The 27,603-nt window shown below is 41.0% G+C and overlaps 1 protein-coding gene across 2 annotated transcripts in view; it reads left to right on the top strand.

The window, feature by feature from the left end:
• Nucleotides 1-27,603, top strand: part of ubl3a (ubiquitin-like 3a) — a 36,791-nt gene extending 9,188 nt beyond the window's left edge. The window contains exons 1-5 of one of the 2 annotated variants that reach the window (XM_038708000.1): nucleotides 15,487-15,537; nucleotides 20,688-20,796; nucleotides 22,632-22,718; nucleotides 23,900-23,977; nucleotides 25,607-27,603. In XM_038708000.1, coding sequence (XP_038563928.1) covers nucleotides 15,502-15,537; nucleotides 20,688-20,796; nucleotides 22,632-22,718; nucleotides 23,900-23,977; nucleotides 25,607-25,659 — 363 coding nt within the window. In that variant the 5' untranslated portion in view covers nucleotides 15,487-15,501 and the 3' untranslated portion in view covers nucleotides 25,660-27,603. Of the gene's footprint in view, nucleotides 1-15,486; nucleotides 15,538-20,687; nucleotides 20,797-22,631; nucleotides 22,719-23,899; nucleotides 23,978-25,606 lie in introns of those variants that run through there. The other variant, XM_038708001.1, reaches the window with a different exon arrangement.

The raw sequence follows: 27,603 nt of genomic DNA, 5'->3' as shown, positions 1-27,603 counted from the left end.
AAGGCCATTGTTTGCATGGTATGGTGTTGTGCTACTACCAAATGGCACAGTGCCATGATGCTGTTGAAAAGGCTTCTCAACGGTGGCAAGAATATGACTCTGGTGGACAAATATAGTTTTCTTTTTGTTTGAAAAAACCCACAAGGTGTAAAAAAATGTATGTAGAATATCCTCACATCATTAGAAACCAACAGAAACAATAACAAAGCTGTCCTCCACGGCATAACTCTAAGTTAAACAAAACGGCAGTTTTTTGGTTTACAAAAACGGAGAAGATGAGGTACTCCCTACTAAAGAAAAGAAAATAATATGATTCTGTGGGCTGGCTGAATTGAGAATCTGGAAGGAGGAAGAGAAACTTGAGTCGAGAAAGGGTCACAGAGTGACACGTAAGCAGGAAGATGAGCTGCCAAACAAAAGCTCATTTTACTGCACTTTACTTTAGAAAGATCTTACTTACTAAAAGCAAGTGTAAAAAAAATGTTAGCTAATTTGTATAATTTCAATTAACTGAAGCAGTTATGTAAAGTGGCATGCTAGCCTCGTCAAATATTCTACTCACAGACATTGTTTGCCAATCAGTAATGTGAACTAATGTCAATCATTAATGCAAACTGGAAGTCGCTCAGTTAGTAGCTTGCGTGTTCCTTTTCACATAATAAGTTTCTAATGGAAATTCTGCACAAATAATGTGCTCAATCAATGTGCTCAGTGCATATACTGTGTTGATTTCGGTTTTACACCAAGCATTAATTGCACTGACAAACCCAGGGATGTTGAAACAGTCTCTTGTTTTCATGCTATTGGCTTTCCAGTGATGTCACTGGAAGGGGAGATATACAGCTGTAATTTTCTAACATACCATTTAAATAGATGTAAAACAAAAGCACTCAGGTGAGGAAAACCCCCCCACTCTGCATTTCCTTGTAAGTCAAAATGTTGAATAGGAAGAGTGTATGTGTGTATAGGAGAAATAGAGGGTGGAGGTGTTTAACTAGCTTAATAAAAGGAGCCTTTCAGCTGCATTGGAAACAATTTCCAGCTGAGGGGACTTTCATGTTAAAGCTTTGGTTTGCCGGCACAAACTGTTTGTGTGTGCGTCCGAGCTGCTAGCTAGCATGAATCAACTGTCCTTATTCCTGATGCATTTTGGGACAGACTGCCATTTCTAAGTCGGTGCTTAACTCAATGTTCGAACGCCAGTCAGACAGACAATGCGTACTGAGGGAATTAGAGGGTCAGTGTGTTGAGACTCTTCGGGTCCCAGACAGGGCAGACATGAGCCACAGAGCAGTCATCCAAAGGTCAAGCCTCACCGACTGGATGTTCCGACAGGATCAGCTGGCCTCCAGATTTCACACACATGCCTTTTAACCCTGACGTTTACCATGTCGTGGTTGTCATTAAGAGAATTACTTTTTTATCATTTCAAAATGTGGTCCGACAAGCTTTTGTACTTGAACCCAACTGCGACGTATTTGACTGTCTTCATGTTATCATAGCTAATAGGGGCTGCAACTAATGATTATTTTAATAATCAATGAATCTGTTAATTTCTGTGGTGAATTAATTCTTTGTTTAGTCTTTCAGATGTTAGAGAAAAGAAAAGAGCACAAACCAGAGCACAGGGTGATGCCCTCAGGTTGCTTGTTTGCGTCAACAGTCCAAAACCCTGTTTTTGTGATACTAAAACAACCAAAAGGCAGCAAATCCTCACATTTGAGGAGCTGGAGTCGGAAAATGTCTGGCATTTTTACTTGATAAATGACTCAAATGATGAATCAATGGTCAAATTTGTCGGGAGGTTAAGTCGATTGACCAATCAATAGAGTTGCAAAGCGAGTGTTTTCAGGCACCTGTGGTTCCAGAAATAAAAGCCCCTTTCATTTTCTCCACAGACAATGTTGACTGACAGTCGGAGCACTTCGACTACCTGGACGGCCATGAAACTTTCTTAGTTGAATCATCAGTAAAAAAATATTAACACCTGCTTTAGAAAAGATCTGATTCTTTAAAATCACATCAAAGGTACAAGCGTGTGTACTTAACGACGGCCAAGGTGCATTTTGCCCAGAAACGACCATCTTAAAATATGGAAAAAGCTCTGCACTCAGCGTCTTTTTTTAAGAGCGCTCTGACTTCTTCTTCTCTGAACTTTTCAGAAAGGCGCTGGTGTTGTCACTGCTTCTTTTCATCCTCCAGAAGCTTTAGATCATACATACCAAGCACTAACCAAACTAAACCCTTAATCCTCAGCTGATAACGCGAGCCATCTTCAGTATTGCGGCTCTCAGGGGTTTGCCACTACGTGAACAGCCGGTGTAGACACTAATAACCCTTCTCATTGTTTATCTCAACCACTTTAAACGTTCCTACAACTTAAGTGTACTAGTGTCTTTTGCACTAAACTCACAAAGACAAACTCCTTTGTATTCATTGGATAGTGATTGTGATCCTAGTGCTGAAGGAGTGTCAGGTTTATGTTGAACAGGATGTAACTGCACATTGATCGTGTACTTAGTGGTTGAATTTGTGTGCTGCAGTGGCAAGAGTAAAAAGACAATTGGTAGGAAATGTTTTTTGGCTCGTCGCTGGAAGGTTGTCGTGATGTCAGGAGAAATAGCAGTTATCTGGAGATGAAAGCAGGAAACACAACTAACTTTTCTTTCCTGGTATCTTTATTAATAATAATAATAATTCATATTGTACAATATTCCCACAGACACACATAGACAGATGTGTTGGTGGGACATAGTCAAAGAGGAAAAAAGATAGAGCTCAAAGAGGAGACAGCCAGAGACAGGAGGGTGTGTGTGTGTGAATGATAGAGAGAACGAGGGAGCATGGAGAGAGGGTATATTTGGCCTTCATGCTATCTTGCACAAATTTGTCATTGCATGTTAGATGCTATGGAGCACTTTCCCTATGAATATCTCTAATGATCCCACCAGGGGTTGTGTGTGTGTGTGTGTGTGTGTTCTTATCTGAACGAGCTGGCAGTAATGAAGCATAGGACCTTGAACCAGAATGATTCAGGGCTTTTCATCCATCTTTTTTTCTCAGTTTCTTGTAATGAGGACTCATTGGTTTATCTTGAGGGAAGCAGCAGAGCTTTGACTCACACGGAGGACCTCTGATATCGACCTATAGCATAGTTTAATTACACATTGCGGTGAAGAGGCTTCTCCTCTGTGCTAGAGATCATTTGGCTTAATATACGGTCATGAATGAAACAGCAGCGACTCTTAAAGCAGTATTCTGGGCGAGTGGGTTTGAAAGATGTTTGTGGGTTAGTAAGGCTGGCACATTTTTGCTAGCTTTAGCCGACTTCCATTTAGCTCAGTCAGCTGATCATGCTACCGTTAAAGTTCATAGTCCTTTATGCTTTAAGGCTCAGAGATGGCCCGTATAGTAATCCTGTTTAAGTTTTAATCTAAGGGTCTCAGTGTTCAATAAACGGGGCTATATCGGCGAAGCCATTCTCAAAATGGTCCTAACCTTTAAGCTACCTCTGCATTCACCTTGCTGTGAACCTGTCATCTGTGGTGGATACACGCGTAGGAAATTCCTTATCATGCTATTTAGCATGGTTGTAAACATCTTAATTATGGTCGCATAACAGCCAGCTCATCGTCAGCGTACCTTGGCTGATATGTCATGTGTATCCATTTTTTTCTGCTTTAGGGTGGAACAATGTTTGTCTAAGACCTTGATTAGGTCCCCAGCCGCCACCCCACCCCAACCATCCTCTCCCCTCTCCTCCTCCTCCTTGCCGCTGCACTGTTTCTTCCTGTTGTTGCCTGTGTAACCGGCTGCCGTCTCCCCACTGAGATTGCCTTTTTAACCTTTAATTTTCACTTAAATGTGGATGAAGAACTGCGGGTCCAAGGAGGGTTCACTGTAGAATTAACTCTGGTAATTGGTAATTAGTACAAGACATCTAATATGTTGTGTCTGTGTATATATTATTATTACATTAGTAGCCTCTTACACATGCTCACTTTTTTTTGAGATTTTGTAATTTACTTTCATTGCATGTAAGCCTGCGTCTATTCCTGTCACTGCATGCTGCTTCATTCCTGAATAGGCCTAGAATATGCTGTGTGTGTGGTAGTAATACCCCTGGTTTTTTCTGTGCAGTGCCATCTGGTAAATTCCAGCAGAGAGGGCATTTTAGCTTGCTAGCAGTCTCTATCTGTGTGCCCCTCTCTCTCACAAACGCGCAAACACTCTCATGCACACACAGAAGTTTTCCCTCCTGAACACACATAGCATCACGTGAGTTGTGACTGCAGGGCAGTACTCTTTTTCTGAGGGAGAAAAGAAAAAGCAGCGTTGTGGATGTAACTGCTGCTCCTCTCTACTCTGATGTTGATTCTCTCTCTCTCTCTCTCCCTCTCTCATATGTTACATCAGTTTCTCCTTTAAATGTCTGCTGAGTCTTTATAGTATAGGATAAAAGACACAAAGATAGTAATATAAAGGGAATGAGTTTTGCAACCTCAGTGTGTGCAGCAATGCGCTGTGCTTCCTCAATAGGGTGAAAAGAATCTACAAAAACAACTTGTTAGGATTTGAGAAACAGAATGGGATTTACCTGGCAACCATTCACTTTGATATAATGGATTTTGAAAGGCCAAACTGAAGCTACATTTTCACCTGGCAGCAGCAGTCTTATACACATGATCATAACAGATGATAGATATGATAGATACTGGTATGTTAGACTGAGCTACATTTATCTGTCTCCGATGAAAACCCTTAACCTTAATTTTAAATACACACATAGAAAAACAGGGAAAAGCTTGTGGTCAGAAAGACCAACCTGAAAGGTTACAAATCAAGCTAATCCTGACTGCAGGGCATCGACTACAAACCGCTGGGGAGACCACCTAGGAAAGAACACAGGGGCGGGTGTGTGGTGACTGAGGAGGGAGGACGGGGGAGACAAGGGAAGGCAGAGGTCACCACAGAGTGTATAGTTCTCTTGGGAGGGGGAGAACAGAATGGGGATGCTTTACTAGACTCCAGGGCTTTCAAATAGCAGGGGGTACAGGAAAACACGGCGGGGGGGGGGTCACATTGGTGAAACACCCTGTGATGGAAGTGAAGGAGAGTGGGAGGAGGAGTGAGCAGACAGGGCTGCTGCAGTGCAAATGGTAGGAAGAAGGAGGTAAAGGACAGGAGGTCCTTTCATCAAAGCCATCATCAGGGATCATCAACCCTCTGTGTGGTCCCTTCACACCAGCAGCATGCCGACATGTGGCATGTTGACCTTTGGGTTTGTGTGTCTGCTGGTAGCTGGTTTTTCCCCAGAGCCTAAACAAATAGTGTATATTTTGGGAAACAGAACTGCACGGAAAGAAAGACAAAACAAATCCGGCCATAATTCAAACTAATCTCTAAACTCCCAATACTACAGCTTACATGTTTTCTTACAGTCACAGCTTCTTGTTGTATTTTTAGTATTTTAATTGAAACACTAAAGAAGAAAGGCTGCAAGGTATTCAATAGATAGCTTACTGTATAAAGCAAAAAAAATGAAAGTCAAATTGACTTTGAGAGTTGTTTTGTTAAATTAGGTACATTGATATCTTTATGACAATGTTCAAAACTGTTTCTGAAGCAGTTTTATATGAACAGTACCTTGAAATTATACTGTATTATGAACCTTTTTTTGCTGAACAGAGGAACAGGTTTCAGGCGATCTGCTTGTTTTCTGAAGTAGTTCACCCTGCTTCCCAACCAACAGTCAGTTGAACCTCCATTTTCCACATAGACATAAGAAGATACAGGAGACCTGATGTAGCTATTCATTGTACATTAGATTAGTTGTTTTTAGGGCCGGGCACGTTAACTAGCACGTTAATTAATGCCGACAATTATTTTATTGCACGTTAACACAGTTTTTATTATTATTTTGAAGGCCTGCAAATCATCCACCCAAACAAGCAGTGGAGCTCCGGCAGACTATGTTGGATGCAGCGTGTGGGAGAAGCAGATTTAACAAAGGCAAAAAGGCGATCAAATGCCATTGTGAAGTGGATAGCTACACACTGAATGCTGATTAGTGTTGGGGAAGATGTCGGTCTTAGAAATGTTGTTAAAATCACAACGTAATTGCAGTGATCCTCTGCCATGCGAATTCCCTGCTGTTGATGTTCTGATAACTATTTAGTAAACAGCAATAGATTCTGGAAACTCACAAACAGCAAGGATCAGTCTCTCTTCCAATGATTTGTGCAGTGCGTCGTGTACAAAAAGTTCAAGACAATTCAACTTCGGTGGCGGGCGGGCGTGTGCATGAGGCGACACTTGCTACTGAACATAGACTGTTTATGCTGCTCCCTGATAAAATAAAAATGTTTCTGCTGATACCTGTTCAGAAAAAAAAACACATTTATATATGTCCACTTGTTGCTCAGAAGATGCCTGTTATGATGTTATTATCGTGGCTCTGGACTCTGATGGTAACTTGTTTTAACAAGCTAAAAATATAATGCCCTGGCAGCGGCAAATAGCCTTGGTTTTATATTTGATTCATTGATTAATATTTAAGTTGAGATTTACAAGAAATATTTTACTGCTACTGTGTAAAGGGAATACTGCTGGTAAAAAGCACCTTATTTGATTAAAGTGTTTGCAAACCACATGTTATTGCACTTTTGTGTATATAGCAGTACATTTAAGTGTGCAATACACTACTTTAGAATTCATAATTAAATTTTGCGCACAACTATGAGTTTAATCGCAGAAAATTATACTATTAATCGCAATTAAAATTTTTTATCGTTGCCCAGCGCTAGTTATTTTATGACACAGAGGACACCCCATAACTCTGCATTGTGCTGTTAAACAAGAGTGAGTTACAAAGTGAAAATCTGGCTTAGATGTCTGAAAAAAATGAGTCATAGCCGCCCCAGTTAAAAAGCTTACTTTCTCACTTCCACACAGGTGTGTGTAATGGATGAGAATGTCAGGTTGTTGGTAAGGTTGCAAACAAGTGCTTCATTATAAATTCGCAAATTATTATATCTTGACAGACGTGAAACTTAATATAAACGATAGAATTCAATGACAAGTAGGGTTGCAGCGGTATACTGTTTTTTATGGTATGCCATGGTATAGAAATTGTTATCAAACCATGTACATTTGCTTATCTACGGTATTGAAAAAATGCAACAAGACGGAAAGGATGCAACCTGACGGAGGCTCTCACCTGTGTGTATGCATCTTTTTTTCTATTTTCATAAGAGCGACCTTAATTACGCATACTTCTGTTAAAAAAAAATTGGAATTTTACAATGACCTTTAAAGGAATTTCATTCCTTTAAAGGTCATTGTAACTTAATTATAATAATTCAATTATAATAATAATTGAATCATACTGTGAAACGATACTGCGATATTGCACAACGCTGCAACTATACTGACCGGTAGAGGCATACTTTAGCTACCCTCCATACAGCCTTTGCACCTTTCCAGAGAAAAGTTTCAAAACTGCTGTTGCCTTCCTTTGCTTCCACACAGTTTGTATCTGGAGAAGCAGGGTGATGTTATTAGCTGATAAGCTGCCCCTAAACTGGAGCATCGGGGTTTAAATCTCCATGTTGGCAAACATTTGTCTTGCTGCAATCCTTATCAGCTCCAGAGCAGAGGGGCTTTCTCTTGCTAACCTTCTGAACTCAACCAGGGAAAACATAATTTAACTACCTGTCTTACGTTGTTTTTTTTCAGGTACAGCTTTATTTTGCTGTTTAGCACCATGCTATCTCATTCTCTGTCTCATCTCTTGCCTTGTGTTTCGCTGGGAGAGAGGGACAGACAGTCTAGACACTGACGGAGGGATGAGAGGAGAATTGACTGAGACGTACAAGAACAATTTCACGTCTCTGCCCACAGCATCAAAAGCAGAGCTTCAGCAGCCGCCCTCCACCCCAGTGGGCATTTTGGGTGTGCTCACAAATGTTTGTGTGTTCAATTATATGCAAAATGTGAATGTAAAACACTAAATAGGTTAATGGATGACCGAAGGAACTAGGTGGATTTGACTGCCGCTTGTTCACCTTCACGCTTCCTCTTCTCGCCGCCTCTCTCTGACCTTTGTTGTTCCATCTTTGAATCCTCTTTTGAGTCCGCCACCCCGTTCCGTCTCGCGCTCTCTCATTTCCTCCCTCTGGCTCGCCTCCAAAAGGGTCAGCGTTTCCTCTGTCCTCCTATAGTATCAGACCTCGTCATCATTGTCATGGCGTCTGTATGCCATCAACACTCTGATGATGGGCGATACAGGACTCTGCAGAATCTCTTATTTTTTTCTCTCCTCTGTGAAACTGCTACATCTGTCTTTCTGTTGGCCACTTCCACTTCTTTAAGTTTTATCTTTAGTCTTCTCATGTCACTGTGTCTTTGCCGGTTTTATGTTTCATTTCTCTCTCTGAAAGTATTTATTGGAGTTTCATATACAGCGGAGCCGCCCCTAGCCTAGAGGTCTGATGTGGGGATGAGGTTGTCAGTAGAAATATTCAAGTGAGACGTCATCTTTTTCTTCTTTCTCACTTTCCCACATTTCCATCTGTCACTCGGTCATTTGTAAAGTGTCCTCCCTCCTTGTGTTGACTCTGTAAAGATGTGCAAAAAGCTCAAGACGTGGCTGCATGTGTGCATGTTTGTGTGTGTTTTTGGTGAATAGTGGCTTGTGGCGCACGGCCTCACACCTGGGGATGGTTTTTAGACCACCCAGGCACACTGTACTTTCAGCCACTGTGCAGTAGTATGTGTAATGTGTTTTTAAACCTCCCAGCTAATACATAACATGTTGTCGCTGTCAAGAAGAGGGCTGTATTTTTGACTAATGTTTGGAGAAGGCGATCCTCATTAAGGTCACAATACCTCGGCCTCTGGCTACTTGGGGGCAGCAGAAAAAAGTTTGACACATCCCTGCCTTCTAAGTTGATGAACTTGACAACAAACCCTTGCCTATTAGCACATCTTACACAGCTTATTTATCCAGTCACTGTGTGGGTTGCCACTGTGTAATGTACTGGAGTTTACTTCAGTTTTCGATACCGCTCACATTTGTCATGTTAATACATTTGGCCCTGGGGGGTTATGAATGTCCATAGAACGAAGAAGCGAGAGCAACTTGAGTGGCAGGAGGCAGCCTAGCGACGTAAACCTGCACCAACCTCTTGTGACAGCTCTGATCACAGAGAGGAAGCGATAGGAGGAACCATAGACTGTATGGATCGTGTGATCAAAGGCACCTACCTGGCGTCTGTCAGGAGAGAGGAATGCAGCCCCGGGTGTGTGTGTGTACGAGTTAAGTGAGGTGAGCTTTTCAGAGAAGACACCAGGAGGGGAGATGACAGCATGAAAGGGAGCTCTACCTCTTTCTAGAGCGAGGAGAAGCAGCTGGATGGATTAAAGCGTAGCTGTCAGGTATGGTGCGCAGGAAACAGCTGATCATGGGAGCGGAGAGAAGAGCAAGACTGGATTCTGGCTGCGATGATGACGTTGGGCCCATCAAGGGATAAGTCTTTTTGAATGACAGTACAAAAGGACAAGGGTTTGGAGAGAGATATGAGGTATGATGGGGTGACTGAGTAATGACACATGTGACTGATCGTAGTGAGAGCAACTAAAAGAAGGGAGGTTCGTTGCTCATTTTCTCCTGGATTCAACGCCCACTGTTAAATCTGCAGCAGTGGAACAATGACATTCAAAGCTGCAAGCTCAACAGAAAACTAAAGGATCAGATTTAAAGTCTTCTTCCAAGTCTTCTTCCAACTTCAATGTCAAATAATGCATTTTCCCTAATAATTACATATATTTTGTATCTGCAGATGAGCTGCAAGTGGTGGGTTTATTTCCTTTGTGCAATTAAACTGCCACAGGATGTTTGCCGCTGTTGTGAAGGACAGAAACCTTAATTTAACAGCACTGGTAGAACTTTAATGTAGCCATTAGCCGCCTCTGCCACAGGAAGTTAGCATGATGCACCAGAAAGTGCATCTTATAAAGGCCTGTGGTGGTGGCTCTTACAATCTTAGATACTCTCTTTAATGATTAATGTCCTGAATTGTATTCATCAGGCCTGTGTTTTATGCCCACTGAACAGGCTGCTCACTTTATACACAAACAGGCATACACAGGAAAGAAAACTAGCAGGGGCTTTAAAGGTTTGGCCACAGCGGAAACGTTGTGAACGAAATAACTTAAATTTGGCGTCGTTCATGAAACTCAAGGACACTTTACAGAATTCACTATATGTGACACAACAAAAAATACTTTTTAGAAAAGCCACTGCTTAAGGGAGTTTCCAGGCTGTGGTGAACAGATGGCGTTTGAGGAGTGTTTTAAACATGTCAAGGGATGAGCCATTGCAGAAATCTGCAGCGAGGGCGTTCCAGAGGGTCGTGGCTACAATACTGAAGGCTCTCTCTCCGAAGGTATGGAGTGGGGAATGGAGAGCAGGGCATTTTCTGAGGACCCGATGTTCTGGGGTTGGGTGTATGGATGGAGCAAGTCAGAGAGGTACCGTGGGGCAAGGGCATGGTGGGATTTGTAGGTTAGAAGGAGGATTTTGTCGTTGATGCGGGACTTGATTAGGAGCCAATGAAGGTGGATGAGAGTTGGGGTGTTTTGGACATACTGTAGCCTGGCCAGGGTTTTGCTGGGGACCCCATACAGAACTCTATTGCAGTAGTCCAAAGCATGTATGAGGGTTTCAGCCACGGAGTGAAAGAGTGATGGCTGGAGTCTAGAGATGTTGACATATTTTCACCTATTACGTTGATAAAGTGAACTTTGTAAGCATATTATTTAAACATCCAGCAGTTACGGAGCAACATTATCATTCATTTGGAGTCGTGTATCTGACCAACTGATGACTGTAAGTCCAATATTCACTCACTATTAGCTCTGTTTTTGGTCTCTGCTACCTTCTAAGGGAAGTGCCTGGCTCTTTAGCTGCTAAATGTTCCACTATCTTCACCAGCTATTGTTATAATAAGCGTTTAGATGCCACTGCATATTAGACATTTGTCAGCAAACAACAGTGTGTATACAGGGAATTGTTTTTGTTGCATGGCAGTGATGCCAAAGCACATGGGTTGCAACAAGCGACAGAAGGGCTTCTGGGTAACCTGCACTTTTTAACTTTTTCCTGAAACTTAATCAGTCTCAAAGTAAAAATTTCAGTATAGGCAAAAGCAGCAGCTACACCATCAACTCGTGAAAAAGAACTGTGAAACTCTGGTATTTAAAGTGTTTTCCTACTAAGTCACTGTAGCTGCTCAGGTAAGAAAATCTTAATCTTAACAGCACTGAACCATGAGTGAAAAATCTGCAATTGTAATAATAGCAACTTCAAAGACCCCCCTTCAGCATTAAAAAAAAAGTACCAAAGCACAAGTAATCACACTAAAGACCTGCTTGTGTCGTTAAAATCTTATGGTGCATTATGATTTTGTGCACTGATTACATGAGCACAGTCCGAGTGCTGTGTACATGCATAAAAGCAGAAAAAAACAGGGCAAAACAGCACAAATGACTAACTACCTCCCCTGGTTACCACAAGTGTTGGCATGGCAACCAGCAGAGCTTGCTGGTAGGCGAAATCAGCTGTGTTGAAATAAATCTTGACCGTTCAGATTGCTTGGCTGGAGATTTCTTTTTTCTTTTGTAGGAAGAAAAATAATACAATTTGAATATTGACTATTTCACAGTTTATGTATTTGTGAAATGGTCTTCCTTCAGCATTTGTCTTTTCTATCTTTCACCTGTTTTCAAACAACCAATACTTAATGTTTTGCACATGGTGCTTGTTTTGCATTACAAGCTGTTTTGCATTACAAGCTGTTGGCAGGTCAAAATAAACCATGACACACTAGCCATTATAGATAAGCACATATGAAGATAATAATAAAGTTAATAATAAACAAACTTCTGGAAGAGACAGGGTCAAGGTCCTACTGTTTATTTCTGGATGTTTACTGCAGTGAAAAGATCAGTTGCATCCGTTAGCAGACTACAGTGAGGCAGATGTTGAAGGAGGCAATTGCTAAATTTGCTGTGAAATATTACCATAGACTGTATATAAAAATATTACACATAAAAATCATGACTAAGATGTGCATAGTATGAAATGATGGTACATAAAGAATATAAAATCGGTACAAAGCATCACCCTCAAGTTTCTAAAGTGAAGTTTTGAAGCTTGGAGTTTGCAATTGCTGCTTGCTTTCATCTTGTAAAATCAAATTTGTAAATTCACATTTATATTTCATTGAAAGAAGCAGAAACATAGCTAAGGGTCATGAATTTCTTGGTAAAGTGATTCTAAAATAAAGCAGGTGTGTTTTTTCTATTCTTTCTGAAGTTCTGTTAAAGGGGCTATATGTAATCACTCTTATGTAGTCGATTTATGCTACCTATCGAGATGTGCTACTTACTGCGCCTGCGCATGACCAACAAGCATGGTCTGTTTCCACGCCCATAAATCTGTGCAGCCTTGCTGTTGGGCATGCCGTCGAGACAGTGGCTGATCATCAACAATATCAAAAAATCATTATTAGTCTATCAGAATACAATTCCCCTAATATTAAATAAAGATGGCATAATATAGTATTTCAACATGCTCCCCATCTCCTTACAGTACACATGGAGTGAGTAGTGGTGCAATATAAAATTATTCTGTAGTGGGAGCATTTTTCGACAAGGCAGCGTATATCGTCAGAACACCGGAAAGGGGTTTGATTTTATCTGCCTCTGAGCCGGGAACGTTGGTAGTAACAGAGTGGAATATGTGTATGTGAAAAGCCACAGCCAGCAGGCCGGTGTTTCTGCGTTTGTCGTGGGATCTCTGTTTCGGATTATTCTCGCTCATGAGTGCGAGCCTAGCATGCGTACAAGCACACACCTGATTGCAATCTTAAAACTGCACAACAAGTGATCGCTGAAAACTACATTTTGCCCCTTTAAAGTTGCTTTGTAACGTCAATCGAATCCTACCTGCTTTCATTTTTAAGATGCTGTCCTCTGCATTAAGTGTGACGTAATTTTGCTCCTTCACCGGATGAAAATAGCCAGCTGGTACTCTCAGCTGGTATGCTTATCTGTCAGTAATCTGCTAGGTCTTACAAAAATATTAGAGATCACATTTTGAGGAAGCAAAATAGAAGTAAAAAAAAAATTAAGTTTGAGAAAGTACCTAAAAACAGATTGCAGTAATGCACTACCCCCAACCCTGTGAGTAACACATAATCACACATAGTGAGATTACAAATCCTCGCCTTAGGCTTTGTTTCCCGTATCACACTATCATGGGCCGCTGTTGCATAACCGCTCTGTCTGTGTGTATGTGTGCACACAATTGGAAGGAACGCACACAAGCAAACAAAGAAACAATGTAATATTGTATTAAATGTGTGAAACTCATAATGAGACTATACAAATGAAAAGAGTTTATGTTCCTGTGAGCTCTCGCTGTCGTAACGTCTGAGGAAATGAAGCCGCAGCTTCTGGTACGTGCATTCAGCCTGCCGTTACATCATGTACAGTGACTCTCTATAAACACCCTTTTCAGTGTGTTTTTAATTAAAGAAAACAATGACTCCATAATAGAGTATGTGCTCTAATGGGAGCTAATAATTGCTTAACTCTTTATGCGTTTGCAAAATCACGGTAAGCTTGCAAAGCCGTTTTATTGACCAATTTAAAAAAAATGGGAGTGGCAGTGTCTTTCAGGCTGCCCCTTTTCTTCTGTTTCTTAGTTCACAGTTTGTCTTATAAAACAAGTCGCAACGTTATTATGTCTCCTGTTTTGTAGCTGTTAATAACATGCATTTAAATTAGTTTCACAGCCAGAAAGACAAGGGCCTACAAGTAATTATCAATAAAATCAGCGTCTGATGATTCATGCAGGAGTGTATTCTCAAAGTGCTGTGTAGCTGTATTCTTGCGCTTACTGTTGAATTTTCTTCGATTGAGTGGGCAAGTCAAAGCAGACTGGCTTCTGGATCTAGCTGGCTTGTTTTAAAACAGACCCCGTCGGTCTAATCACCCACCTCCTCTCCTGAATTCATTCATACAGTTAGGAATCCACACAGACAGCAGCAGCCAACCTTACTGCGTAGACTACCTATAAAGCTGCTCTAATATATTCCCACAGGAAGGCTTCCCACTCTATAATTTGTTGACTGCTGCAGAGGGTCTAAAGAGCAGCAATACTCTTAAATGCACTTATAAACAGAAGCACACATCAACACACACACACACACACACACACACACACACACACACACACACACACACACACAATTGCCTTGAGAAAGAGTTGAGAGCGGTAGTCAGGGAGGCATAATTATAGATGGCATTGAATTTCCTGTTCTCCGTGTGCAAATAGTATTTAGCCATGAGGGTTTGCTTACTTCACATGTTTACACCATGGCAGTGCTTTGCAGCAGGGTCACATTATTGTAGTCGTCTGTCTGAATGTCTGGTCTGCAGTGGAGGCTTGATGAGCAGGGAGCTGTGTCACCGATTTCATCCACAAGTAGCTGGTTCCTTTTTTTTTTTTTATTGTTTTCGGGAATAGAAGCCACTGCACCAGGGGTATTCCAGAATTCTGACACCAGAGCCTAAGTGAGCCGAAGTCTAACACTCACTATGGTGCTTCTTCCAGTCCTCCACAAGCTCTGCAAACTGACGAAGCTTTCATACAACTGATTTCTGACATCCTGAGCTCAGAGTTAGACTGGCTGTAGGCAAGGGCGTGCTGTGTGTTTGTCTGCAGATATGTGTGTGTGTACCGTACATGTATGTTTATGCATGAATGCCCGGCGCTCCCTGTACCTGGAGCTGTTGTATTCGTTACAGAGAGTAGATGGTAATAATTTAATTAACTTCCCTGAGCTGGCTGTGAAACCTCATTACCAGCCCCTCTGCAGAAGAGAGTCCAGGGAGAAGGCACATCGACCCCCACAGGGAGAGGGGGCAGGGCGAGGGGTAAAAAAGAGCAAGATAGAGTTAAGACCTTGTTTCAGGTAAAATTTCAATTCATAATAAAGGGTGACGTGAGGAAAAAGAAAAAAAATGGAAAGCAAAAGCTCACCTGTAGAGACACAAACTGAAGGAAAAGACAACATAAGGTGTCCCAGTATAGCAACAGAACAGCTTCAGTGTTACATGGCATTGATTCTGCATGCCCCTGAACTCTACGTGAGGTTTGAAAACCATTCTTTGCAAACATGTGCCCTAATTTTGTGTTTTGATGATGCTGGTGGAGAGCGCTGGCTAGCACGTAGGATCTCTTGTAGGTGTTCATTTGTGTGAAGATCTGATGACTGAGAAAGCCTTGGCATATGATTTGCATACTTATTAAACCATTCACTTACCTTTGTACCTTGTATGGAAGCATCTGCATCTATTACGTGTCTTTCTATTTTCTATGTAGATTTGTCTCGGAAGAAAATGAGAGAGAAAGTGACCTGCGAAAGACGGATGGAAAGGGGGAGAGAAGCAAATAATGAGAGTGAGGTAATGCTGGTTGATAAGAGGAGAGAGTTTACCTTGTTTAATTGAAGCTAGCTCGGTGCCTCTTGTGATTCTGGCCTTGTACATTCCTCCACTCTGCAGAGTGAGAGATTGACAGAGTGGACGAGAGAGACAAAACAAGGCAGGGGTGCAGAGAGGAAGACAATAAGATGTGCCTCAGTGGGAAATGGTTAGGAGGGAAGTGGGGCGGGGGTAAGGCTAAAGCTTTCTTGTAGATGTTATCAGGTTAAGCCACCCACCACTGGCCATCGCCATGGTGACACCATGGTAACCGCCAGGTGTTCAACCAGAGAAAGAACAAGACCTTGCTTATGTAAAGGGGCTTCCTCTGTGTGTTTCCTCCCTCATTATTTCTGTCTTATTCTCAGTTATTCTCAAATATGTTTTGTCTTAAAGGTCATATTATGCTTTTGGACTTTTCCCCTTTCATTTATTGTGTTATATATGTTTTTTGTGTACATGTAATAGGTTTGCAATGTTCATCCCAAAGGGAGTTACCATCTACCACAGAAAACACTGCTCCTGAACTGCCTGAAAACACCTCAATTGTAGTCCAGTCTTTACTTCCGTGAACAAGTTGAGTCACTTTGTAACAAGTGTTTTGTGCTCACCTAGCGGCTAGTCAGGCACACCCTCAAAAACACTGGTGGAGAAACACACTGAGCTGCAGCACACATAGTGACAAGACGTCTGCCTGCTGCCTCCCCTCACCCCCACTCTCCCTACTGAATGTTAGCAAAGTCCTCATAGGCAAGTCATGCCACTCGGCCGCCATCTAGGCAACGCCTCCAGGCAGCTATTTTGGACTAACAAGACCAGGCTCCTATCTGAATTAATGGGGAGAGATCCAGAACTGCACTTAAACTGGTCACTGGGACATAAAAACTACATGACTAGAATCAGCAATAAAATCTAATAAAAATCCCTGAAGTTTGACAACTTTGCTCAAAAATAACGTTGAAAAAGAGTTTTTCCCAACTGATTATACTTGCATTATATTAGATTATACTAGGTATGCGTCACTACTACCACACATGCACAGTAGAAGTAAAACAGACCCAGACAGTGGAACCACACAATTGGCCGGTTTCCCACTTTGGCTGTTAAAAGCAGACGATTGGCTTTCTAGTGGGAGGGGCGGGATAACCACCATCTTTGCCGTTAAAACGTCTCTGACGTTAGGCAGTCAATGGACATAAAGTTGCTATTGTGGTGTAGAGACAGTGCAAAGTTAAAATGTTACATTTGAAGGATAAATTTGTAACAAATGAATAACTTACCACTGAAACTCTAGCTTGTTAACATGTTAACGCATTAATTAATTATTTAACGCCAATTATTTTATCACATGTTGATGCAGTTTTTATTATCATGATTTTGAAAGTCCGTTGCTCACTGGCTCTGAATACACATACAGTCAAACCGTGGGTCACAGGAGGGGTGGGATGTTGATCAGCCTGCAAATCACCCACCCAAACAAGCAGTGGAGGGAGGCTTCGGCAGACAACATTGGATGCAGTGTGTGGGACAAGTAGATAAACAAAAGCAAGACATGCGAAGAAATGCTATAGTGAAGTGGATAGCTACACACTGCATACTGATTAGTAAAACTCACAAACAGCAAGGATCAGTCTCTCTTCCAATGATTTGTGTAGCGCGTTGCATACAAAAAGTTCAAGACAATTCTACTTCGGCAGCAGGTGTGTGCGTGTGGCGATCAAAACAGTTTCATGGGAACATGGCCGCTTGTGGCTACGCCTTGTGCTAAACCTCTTCACCTCACTCTAACAGGGACACTTGCTACTGAACATAGACTGTTTATCCTGCTCCCTGATAAAAGATAAATGTTTCTGCTGATACCTGTTCAGAAAAAAAACAAGAAAACAGATTTATATATGTTAACCTGTTGCTCAGAAGGTGCCAGTTATGTTATGATCGTGGCTCTGGACTCTGATGGTACCTTGTTTAAACAAGCTAGATAAAAGGTAATACGCTGGCAGTGACAAATAGCTTAGGTTTTATATTTGATTTGATTACATTAATGTTTAAGTTGAGATTTACAAGAAATATCTTATTGCTACTGTGTAGGGAATTGCATTTGCGATATTATCACGATATGATAGAATGAGATTTTGTAATCACAAAGGCTGTGATTACGCTGTGGTCACATGACATGCGAGAGTAAAGCAGTCTGCAGAGAGGAAGCATGAACATGGCACGTTACACTGCACCGTGACTTGTTGTACAATGGCCTCAGGCTTGACAGAACCTGACACTGCACAAACTTTACTGTCTTTACTGTGTGGTGACCTGTCCAGGGTGTACCCTGCCTTCGCCCCAAGGTCAGCTGGGATTGGCTCCAGCCCCCCGCAACCCTGTACGCAGGATAAGCGGTTGACAATGGATGGATGGACTCCACCTACATTTATATCTACATTTTATAATTCATGCAATTCAAGCATCATCTAATTTCATCATAACACAGGAAAGCAAGAACAGTGTATGTTTCTATCTAATAATGTGTTGGTCATACTACACACTGATTTATTGATGGCCATTTTGAATAATACAGAAGATAAAGAGCTTAAAAATAATAATATAAATAGTATTAAATCGCAGTCGCAATAGTGGTAAAAAAAATCGTACTTAGATTATTTTCCACAATCCTTCCCTAAAAGGGAATACTGCTGGTAAAAACCACTATTATTATTGCACTTTTTTGTACATACTGGTACATTTCAATAAAAGTGAGCAATACACTACTTTAGAATTCATTATTCAATTTTGTGCCTAACACAAAATCGCAGAAAGATTAATTGCGATAAAAAATTTTAATCGTTGCCCCACACTAGTTTAAATATATATACAGTATCTCACAAAAGTGAGTACACCCCTCACATTTTTGTAAATATTTGATTATATCTTTTCATGTGACAACACTGAAAAAAATGACACTTTGCTACAATGTAAAGTAATGAGTGTACTCTTCACCCGGCTGCATGTGTTTGCATACAGTGTGTATTTATGGACCAGAGTATTCTGCATATGCACAAAGAAACAAAAATGGAAGCTCAAAGCTATCAAGTTCATCTGATCTCTTTCAAGTAGCTTTACCCATATGATCTGTGTGTTTGTGGGGTCAGTGTTGAGGTCAGTGTATGAGTATGTGTTTTTCTGTATATATGTATGTGTCTCTGTATGGCTCTTCCATTCTTAAACCTATAAGCTGATTTGATAACAGGCTTACAGAGATCTCGGTTTCAATCCCTTGGTGTTAGCTCTGTTACATCACAGCAGCCGGGTATGTCTGTGAGTATGCGTGCATATGTATACACGTGTGTGTGTGTGTGTGTGTCGGTATAGAGGGCTAACAGACGCTCTGCACATGGAAACACACTAGAAACAATGACACACACGTGCCTGTGCCATGCGCGGACTGCAGGCCAGACACACATACACAGTAAGCAAAAGCAAACACACACCACAGACCTTTGCTGTGTCTCTTAAAGGCGTACTGTACGGCTGCTACACACAACATGCCAGTTAAATAATAACTTGTTCAACTGTGTATGCACGGTATGCTAGTAGGTATGTGCACTCATAGGACACTCAAAAGTTAGGAGTGGCTGCTTTGTTGGGTGTGTGGGGATGTAATAGGTAGGAATGTGTGTAGGTATGTATGTAAGTAGCCTGTGCACAATGTACAGTATGTGTGTTGATGTATACATATAGATATATCTTTCTTTTCTTTTCTCTTGCTTTGTAGTTTCATATTATGGAAGGATGTAGTTTTTAAAGTAGCCTGTGTGATGCTCCAGGGTATGTTAGTAATCTGGGACTTGTATTGCCTTAGTGTATAATGTTTGCTTTTTTTATTCTTACAAGTGGTGTGACCATTGAGAATGTATAGTGGGAGAAATGATAATTAAATATAAGAAAATAGGGAGTAATCAATAGCGCAGTGTGCTGTAAGTGACAACAATATAGTTCAGCAGATTTCAGTACACACTGAGCCACAGCTACGTTGAAGTTCAGTCAACTCCTGTTCTCACTGAAGAGTTTACAGTCCTTGTTGCAGTCATCTCTCCATCTGCCATTTCATTTACAATGAAAGGTTTTCTGTGCAGAAATGCAGCATAAATTAGTAAGGCCAGCAGTTTCTGATGAATGTCCATTTGTCTTGTTTCCACCTTTAAAATGTTGTACGCCTCACAATGACAATTCCCTAGCTGCTCCAGAGACGCTTTTTCAGTCGCTGACTCTGACCTCTGACCTCCATTTAAAGGGGATCGAAGAGAGAAGACATGCACATTCAGGGTCTCACACTATTACTGATTTATTAGTATACTTGGCTGTCACCACTGACTGCTGGGATAAGCTATTCAGGGCAGGTTGCACATTTTAACAGCCTTTAATGTTCCAAGACTAGACGTTGTAACTGTGTTCATGTTTAGTGGGCTGTTTTTTACTATGAGAGCTACGTTTGGTTGTGTTGAAATTACAAACATACCCAGTGTCATTCATAAATCATAACAATCTAAATTTACTTTTCACATTTCCACATTACCACATTTCACTTTTAATAGTGTACTCCTATCCAGGAAGTTAACCTTAAAAATGCAATACAGTTTTTCTTTTTAAAAAGCAATAAAAATGTATAAATGGAGAAACATCTAATTTGCAGTGATGTCGCAGTGAAACTTTAATTTTAGTCTCATAATAATGTACATTTTCATAACAATTACACGTGGGGTTTCTTCTACAGACTAAGGAAAAAGGCAAAACATCTGGCTTGTGAGTGGTAAAGACGAGAAGGAGACAAACTGCCAGTAAGGGACAGGACTGGGAACCAAAGACAACGAAACAGAGAGTTAGCGGGAATGAGAGAAAAGTGAGGAGGAGAGGAAGTTGGAGAGACAGATGGGAGTTGATCTTGCGGAAGGACACTCCTCAGGGTCCTCATATCCTTCTCCTGTTTCCTATTAGACGACTTAACTTGAACCTGCGTGCTTCCTGATTTGACTGTGTTTAATGTGACATATGGGACAGTTGCTTGTGTTATGTTCCATTTGATGTGTCCGTTTCTCACATACAGTTCTAACATTTCTATCTTGTTTTTATCTGTGTTTTAGATAAACCTGCGGCTTATTTTAGTCAGCGGGAAGACGAAAGAATTCCTCTTCTCTCCCAACGACTCGGCAGCAGACATTGCCAAACACGTCTATGACAACTGGCCGATGGGTGAGTAGCTCCATTTAGATACATCAGTGATTGGCAGTTGATAAGCAGCTGATTTGAATGAGTATCAAGTGACTTAAAGGTCTACTAATTTCTTTATCTATAATAACAATATTATCTATGTTAACAATGCAACAACATATAATTACTCCACTAAATGTCCTGCACTCAAAATCCTACTTAAGTAAAATATGTATATGTAGCAGCAAAATGCACAAAAGTAAGCAATATGCAGATTACTAACATCTGTCTATTGTATAATTTTAGCAACTTTGTATTAAGTTAGGTAGTTTAATCTGTGATGCATCATATGTTTTTAACTGATAATATAGTTTACAACTTTATTACAAGTAAAAAGCACAATATCCTTGCCTTACTATGACTAGCATGTCTGCTTCACATTAACTGCTAAGTGTAAACATTTACCAGATTTAGGAAGGTATTTGGTAGAGTATACTTAATGTGACTTTTCCCCCAAATTCTGCACATAGATTATATCCTGTTGACCATTTTGTGATATTTTGTAATATTGTGTAAGCACAGCCCCAGTGTGTGTGCATGAGCAGTAATTGCTAACAATGTAGCTGCTAATGCACTTTGAAACCAGATGATCTGACTTACCTTGGCTGTATTTTTTATTTTAATTTTTTACAACAAAGATAAAGGCGGCTGAGGAGCTACATGGTGTATCCAGAGAGTTGAGATCACATTCAAACCTACTGCTGATGAATATCTGTATAGCAGTGTGGGAATGTGCCAATCTTTGGTGCAGGGTAATTAGAGTGCGCTCCTCCTTTCAGGCTGATTATCATTTCATAAAGGAATGTGGGAACAGCCACTACCTCTCTGTAATACACCCACTCCCTAAACGCTGCTACACCAGTGTCACAATTCATTTGATACTGCCGACCTTACACCACCTTTAAATCTGAACAGACTTTTCCTATGATGCTTTGAATGTAGTGCAGTTAAGAGAAGGCCACAAGTGCATGAAAAACTATAGATTATACTGATGAACTCCGTGACAAGAGGAGATTCCCTTTCAGTCCTTTTAGTTTTGGACGCGCCCTGTGCTCCTCCCAGACAACAGATCTGAACCCTGTGAGACCCAGAGCAGGCCCTCAGTCAGCACCAACACCCTCCGCTCAGCCGGAGACAAACATCTGGCGGCCAGACTCTGCTGCCATGCAACTCCCCCCGCTGTTTTCCCTCTCATTTGATGCCTTCACTTTTGTCTTTTGCTCTTCCCAAGCCACACCTCGTGTTCTTTTACTTTGAATGTCTCTCACATTCTGTAGTGCATCCCACAAAGCTTACATTATTATACATTCTGAATGTAATGGTCTGAAATAAAGGCCCTAAATGTCTCAAAATATCTTCAGTGCGTTTGTTGGGGGTGTTTTTGTTACACCATGCAATGACTGATTTCTTATCTATTCACTGTGTACAGAAAATGACATTGACACAGAACAGGGCTAACGGAGTAGTTTTGAATTAAAAACTTTTCATCATGTGTTAGTCAGAGTCCCATAACAATTAAATTCCTTACTTATACCTTCACTTTGTTTAGAGCAAATTCAATCAAAAGTAGCAATAAAAAGGTTGTGAAATGTAATTACTGAACCTGCCTGTTCTGTTTATAAATTATAGATTATACAATAATGATGAGGAGGATGTTTTATGAGAAAGAGGTCACATAATGTGGAAATTTAGACAAAAACAATATTGAGAAAGAGTTGTGCAGGCAGGGGAAAATACATGAAGCTGGTCATCTGTCTTTCTCCATGTTGATTTTTCTCTCTTCCCCTCTGTCTCTGTCCTTTTTTTTACCCTTTCAGACTGGGAAGAAGAGCAGGTCAGCAGTCCTAACATCCTGAGGCTGATCTACCAGGGCCGCTTTCTACACGGCAACGTAACACTAGGAGGTGAGAAAACACAGAAAGTACACCTCCTGCTCGTAGACGTGCACCCAAAATCACAGCAGAGTGTTGCTGGAAAGTTCTTTGCTGTTCTCATCCCTTTCCTGAGCCGCCGAACAGAGGTACCTCAGTGCTCTGGACAAGCCTGCTTTGACGGGAGAGAGGGAGGAGAGAGGAAATACAGCAAAAAGAGACCGGTCAGGAAAGGGGCAAGACCGTCGTTAGAGTAGCAGCACAAAGAACAGACAGAAAAGGGACATTGGAGGGAGGGGGGAGGAGGTAGGGGAGGGATCATGAAAATGAATGCCATAAGTGAAGAGAAAAAGACGATGTCCCACTTCACTGCTCCCTGGCTTTTAGGCTTTTTCGTCTACTTAACCCAATTTTGATTTGACTGTTTTTTGTGTGGTTAATGGGGTTATGGCCGTCCCTAAACCTTTTACACTCATCCCATTACTGCCATCTATCTGATAATTCCCTTATCGGTGGTTTAACATGTTTGCCCGCTGACACAGAATCCTCTTATTAAAGTCGAGTCAAAACTCCCTGTGGTTTTGAAGTGTAAAAACAACACACTTGAAGTGATTGATAAGCAGATTTGGGGGAGTTACAAATATTACAAGTAAGACATCAACTATAATGTGTGCAATGTGTTGAGGAATGTAATAACCTTCATGTAGTTTATTTTTTTCCCATCAAATATCACAGTGGGATTAGTTCCACTTGTAATATTACAAAGCATACAGTAGTTAGAATACAATACGTTTTGCTTAGCTTCCTGGCAGCCATTGATTTCCATTCATTTTGCCGTAAAAATCAGCTCCCTAATATCTTTAGATAAATCACAGTCATACATTTGACATTTTAGGAACAGCCGATCACCCTGTGTGAAAAAACTGACATTCGTTTACATAAAGGTTTCAGGCCCGTTCCTTACCTGCAACAGATTAGTCTGCAGCAAAATCACCTCACAGTCAAATATTTTGACTCCTTCAGCAATAGTTTATTATTTCATTATAATGTAGATTGTAGCTTTTCATCTCTATTGTAGCTTCGATGTTGCCCAGCTCTTTCCAGTGTAGCATAACTTGTACTAGTAATAGTGATGGTGAATGACCTTGTAAACAGATGTACTGTAGCTCACTGAACAACCTTTTTCTCTCTCTCTCTCTTTTCTCCCCTGCTAGCTCTCAAACTGCCCTTGGGGAAGACCACAGTGATGCATTTAGTTGCCAGAGAGACTTTGCCTGAGCCAAATTCCCAAGGTAACCAGCTCTCCGTCTCCTTTCTTTCCTCTCAGTAGGCCTTTCACACGCTCAACAACTTTAAACGTTTTGCTCCCAGCAGTTATTTATCTCTACACATGGCTTCTGTTTTAGGAACAGCCATTGGTGCAAATAATTGGCTCCCTTAAGTGTATCCCCAAGATACAGCGCACTGTGTTGAACATACCGCTAATATAAATCATATAAGGTGACCGGTCTTTGTGACAGTGTAGTAGAAGGTAATTGGGACTGATTTCAAATGTGACGAATAGACTTCAGATTGACATCTAAGTTCACTGTTTGCACAGAGTGCTCTAGTTATTGACCATCTTCCATTAGCTATTTATGGGTAAAAAAAAATCCCATGTTAAGGTAGCAAGAAAAACATAATCACCTGAGTTTACGCCAGAAGAAAACCTGTTTGTTGGTGTCTCTGACTTTTACAATAGAAACAGTTAGACTAATCCAGCAAAACTGAGTGGCCATGTTGCTTCAGGTACATGGGACATGAAATACTATCCAGGAAGTCCAGTTTCAGTAAAGAGATGAAGTTTGAAGGCTCATCAGTGCTGCACACTGGAATGCTAAAAATACGGCGTTCACATTATAAAGTAATCTACCAGGAGTGTGTGTTTGCCAACTTAGCACCTAAACTTTTTTTGCCGCATGACCCTTATGAAACTGGCAGATCATGGCGCCAGCCATATCGACACAGGCGGCGGCGGCTGTACACGGCGGAAATTTTACACTGGACTTCAAGCAACGTGGATTCTGTGCCTCTCCTCTCTTCCTCCAGACTCTGGGACCTTGATTTCCAAAGGAAATGCAAAATTTACTTTCATCAGAGAACATAACTTTGGACCACTCAGCAGCAGTCCAGTCCTTCTTGTCTTTAGCCCAGGCGAGACGCTTCTGACGCTGTGTCTTGTTCAAGAGTGGTTTGACACAAGGAATGCAACAGCTGAAACCCATGCCTTGCATACGTTTGTACGTGGTGGTTCTTGAAATACTGACTCCAGCTGCAGTCCACTCTTTGTGAATCTCCCCCACATTTTTGAATGAGTTTTGTTTCACAATCCTCTCCAGGGTGCGGTTATCCCTATTGCTTGTACACTTTTTTCTACCACATCTTTTCCTTCCCTTCGCCTCTCTATTAATGTGCTTGGACACAGAGCTCTGTGAACAGCCAGCCTCTTTAGCAATGACCTTTTGTGTCTTGCCCTCCTTGTGCAAGATGTCTATGGTCGTCTTTTGGACAGCTGTCAAGTCAGCAGTCTTCCCCATGATTGTGTAGCCTACAGAACTAGACTGAGAGACCAATATTGAACCTTTTCACAATATTCTAATTTTCTGAGATACTGATTTGGGGATTTTCATTAGTTGTCAGTTATAATCATCAAAATTAAAAGGAATGAACACTTGAAATATATCAGTCTGTGTGGAATGAATGTATACATTATACAAGTTTCACTTTTTGAATGGAATTACTGAAATAAATCAACTTTTTGATGATATTCTAATTATATGACCAGCACCTGTGTATATATATACACACAGTATTTATATATGTCAGTGTGTGTCATGATGATGATGTGTGTGTCTTGATGATGATGATGTGTGTGTTCCCAGGTCAGAGGAACAGAGAGAAGACCGGGGAGAGTAACTGCTGTGTCATTCTGTAAATACATGCCTCCACCACCGGCCCTCCATCCTTCTCATCCGTTCTCGTCCTCAACAATCCTGGACCTAACAAGCTTGTCCCCTGTCCTGGAGCCTGTCCACTATGCGGATATGCTTTCAGACAAACACACACACACACACACACACACACACACACACACACACACTTCTCTTTTTTCCCCCTCTCTCACACACTCACACAGACATAGAAAGTAGACAGCAGGCTCAGGCTGATCCAGGACGCAGAGTTGAGGAGCAGGAAATTGATTAATGATAGAGCTGATTCCTTTGTTGTACTTGATTTGTTATCATAACTGAGAATCAGAGGAAGGAACTGGAATTGCATGTGTATATTTTTCTTTTTTTCTTAATGCACACCTTTTTAAGCCTTCTGCCATAACACACACACACACACACACACACACACACACACACACACACACACACACACACACACACACACACACACACACACACACACACACACACACACACACACACACACACACACACACACACTAAACATACACATCTTGGCTAGCCACCCTCAGCCAGGCTGTTAAAAAGTGTTCTAACTGGCTCCTCATTCTTGCTGGTTGTCACAGTAATTAATGCAGTGCCCAAGTTTGTGTGTGTGGCCTTGTTTTCTCATACACACCACTGACATTTTTAACCACTAACAACATACCAACACACACATATACACACACATACCCTGTCTACACATCCAACCATATGTGCTTGTGTGATCTCCCTTGGTGCAGCAGACGAAGCTTAGACGTGCCTGATCAGAGAACTCAAACTAGGACACATATACACACAAGATAAGAAAACCTTTATTTGTCCCACAGTGGGGAAATTGCGGAAACATATATATATATATATATATACACACACACACACAGACATATACACACACCTGTGTCCTTTTTACTGCCCTCCTCTGCATGTGCCCTTAAAGGTCACAGCAGAGAAATTATTCTTTTAGTCTGCAGAGCGCTGTACAGACCGAACACATCCTACTCTTTCAGTCATCATATTTTAGCCAAACAAACAGACAAATAACCAGTGGCGGTTGTATTTTGGTTATTTGTTTGTCCATGACATTTGTGGCTGTGTTTTTACAGTCCATGCATTTTACTGACCGACCAGTGTTGTGATTAATAAAACGTCATGTCAGTCCCCACCCTCCCCGATGTACCATCCCTCTCCTTGCGAGGAAAGGCTCATTGTGCTCTTTTTTAAAAACAGTGTTGTGAAGGGTCTGTCTCTTGAGAATTGCTGTTTAAGCAGGGAAATGAACACGGAATGAAAATGTTCCCTATTTGTCTTAATTCGCTTCCTACTCTCCTTAATTCCCTCTCCGCATTAATAAATCCATTTTGCACAACTGAAGCATGTGCTCCTTCATCAGATTAATAAAAATGTATAAAACGTTTTTTGTTTTATTTTATATTTTTCCAATGGAAGTAATGTTCCAAACGAAGGTAATATGTAGAAGATATTTAATATGAATCTTATATAGAACATGATGACTCTAGATCTTGTTGATATACAGTATATTGGTGTTTAGTCTATGATTGTGTATATGGTTAGCTTCTAGCCAGTTCACAGTCACTCGCTGACAATGTCTTGTGCTTAACAGCAGCAAAACCTCCCTAATCATCCATTGACTGTAATTTTATTTTGTTTGTTTTGGTGTTCTTTTTTTTTTTTTTGTTTATAATTTAATGTAATCCTTTTTCTTTGTGGTTTTTTGCTTTAAAGATTTGCTTTGTAACAGCACTAGGTCTTAAAAAAATATTGTTTATATTGATCAGGGTTCAAATCTGTACAGAGATAAATGTTTTCAAAAAATTGTAAATAGCACTAATGCTCCCTCCCTCCCCCCTCCAAACTTCAAAATGGAATACATCTGTAATCTAAATAAAGGTTATTGAAGTGCA

Source organism: Micropterus salmoides, unplaced genomic scaffold (genome assembly GCF_014851395.1).
Source record: "Micropterus salmoides isolate LMB-PRFRI ecotype aquatic unplaced genomic scaffold, ASM1485139v1 Ms_hic_scaffold_9, whole genome shotgun sequence".
Lineage (NCBI taxonomy): Eukaryota > Metazoa > Chordata > Actinopteri > Centrarchiformes > Centrarchidae > Micropterus > Micropterus salmoides.
The sequence above is the reverse complement of the archived record's forward strand: the minus strand, read 5'-3'. Positions and strand labels throughout refer to the sequence as shown.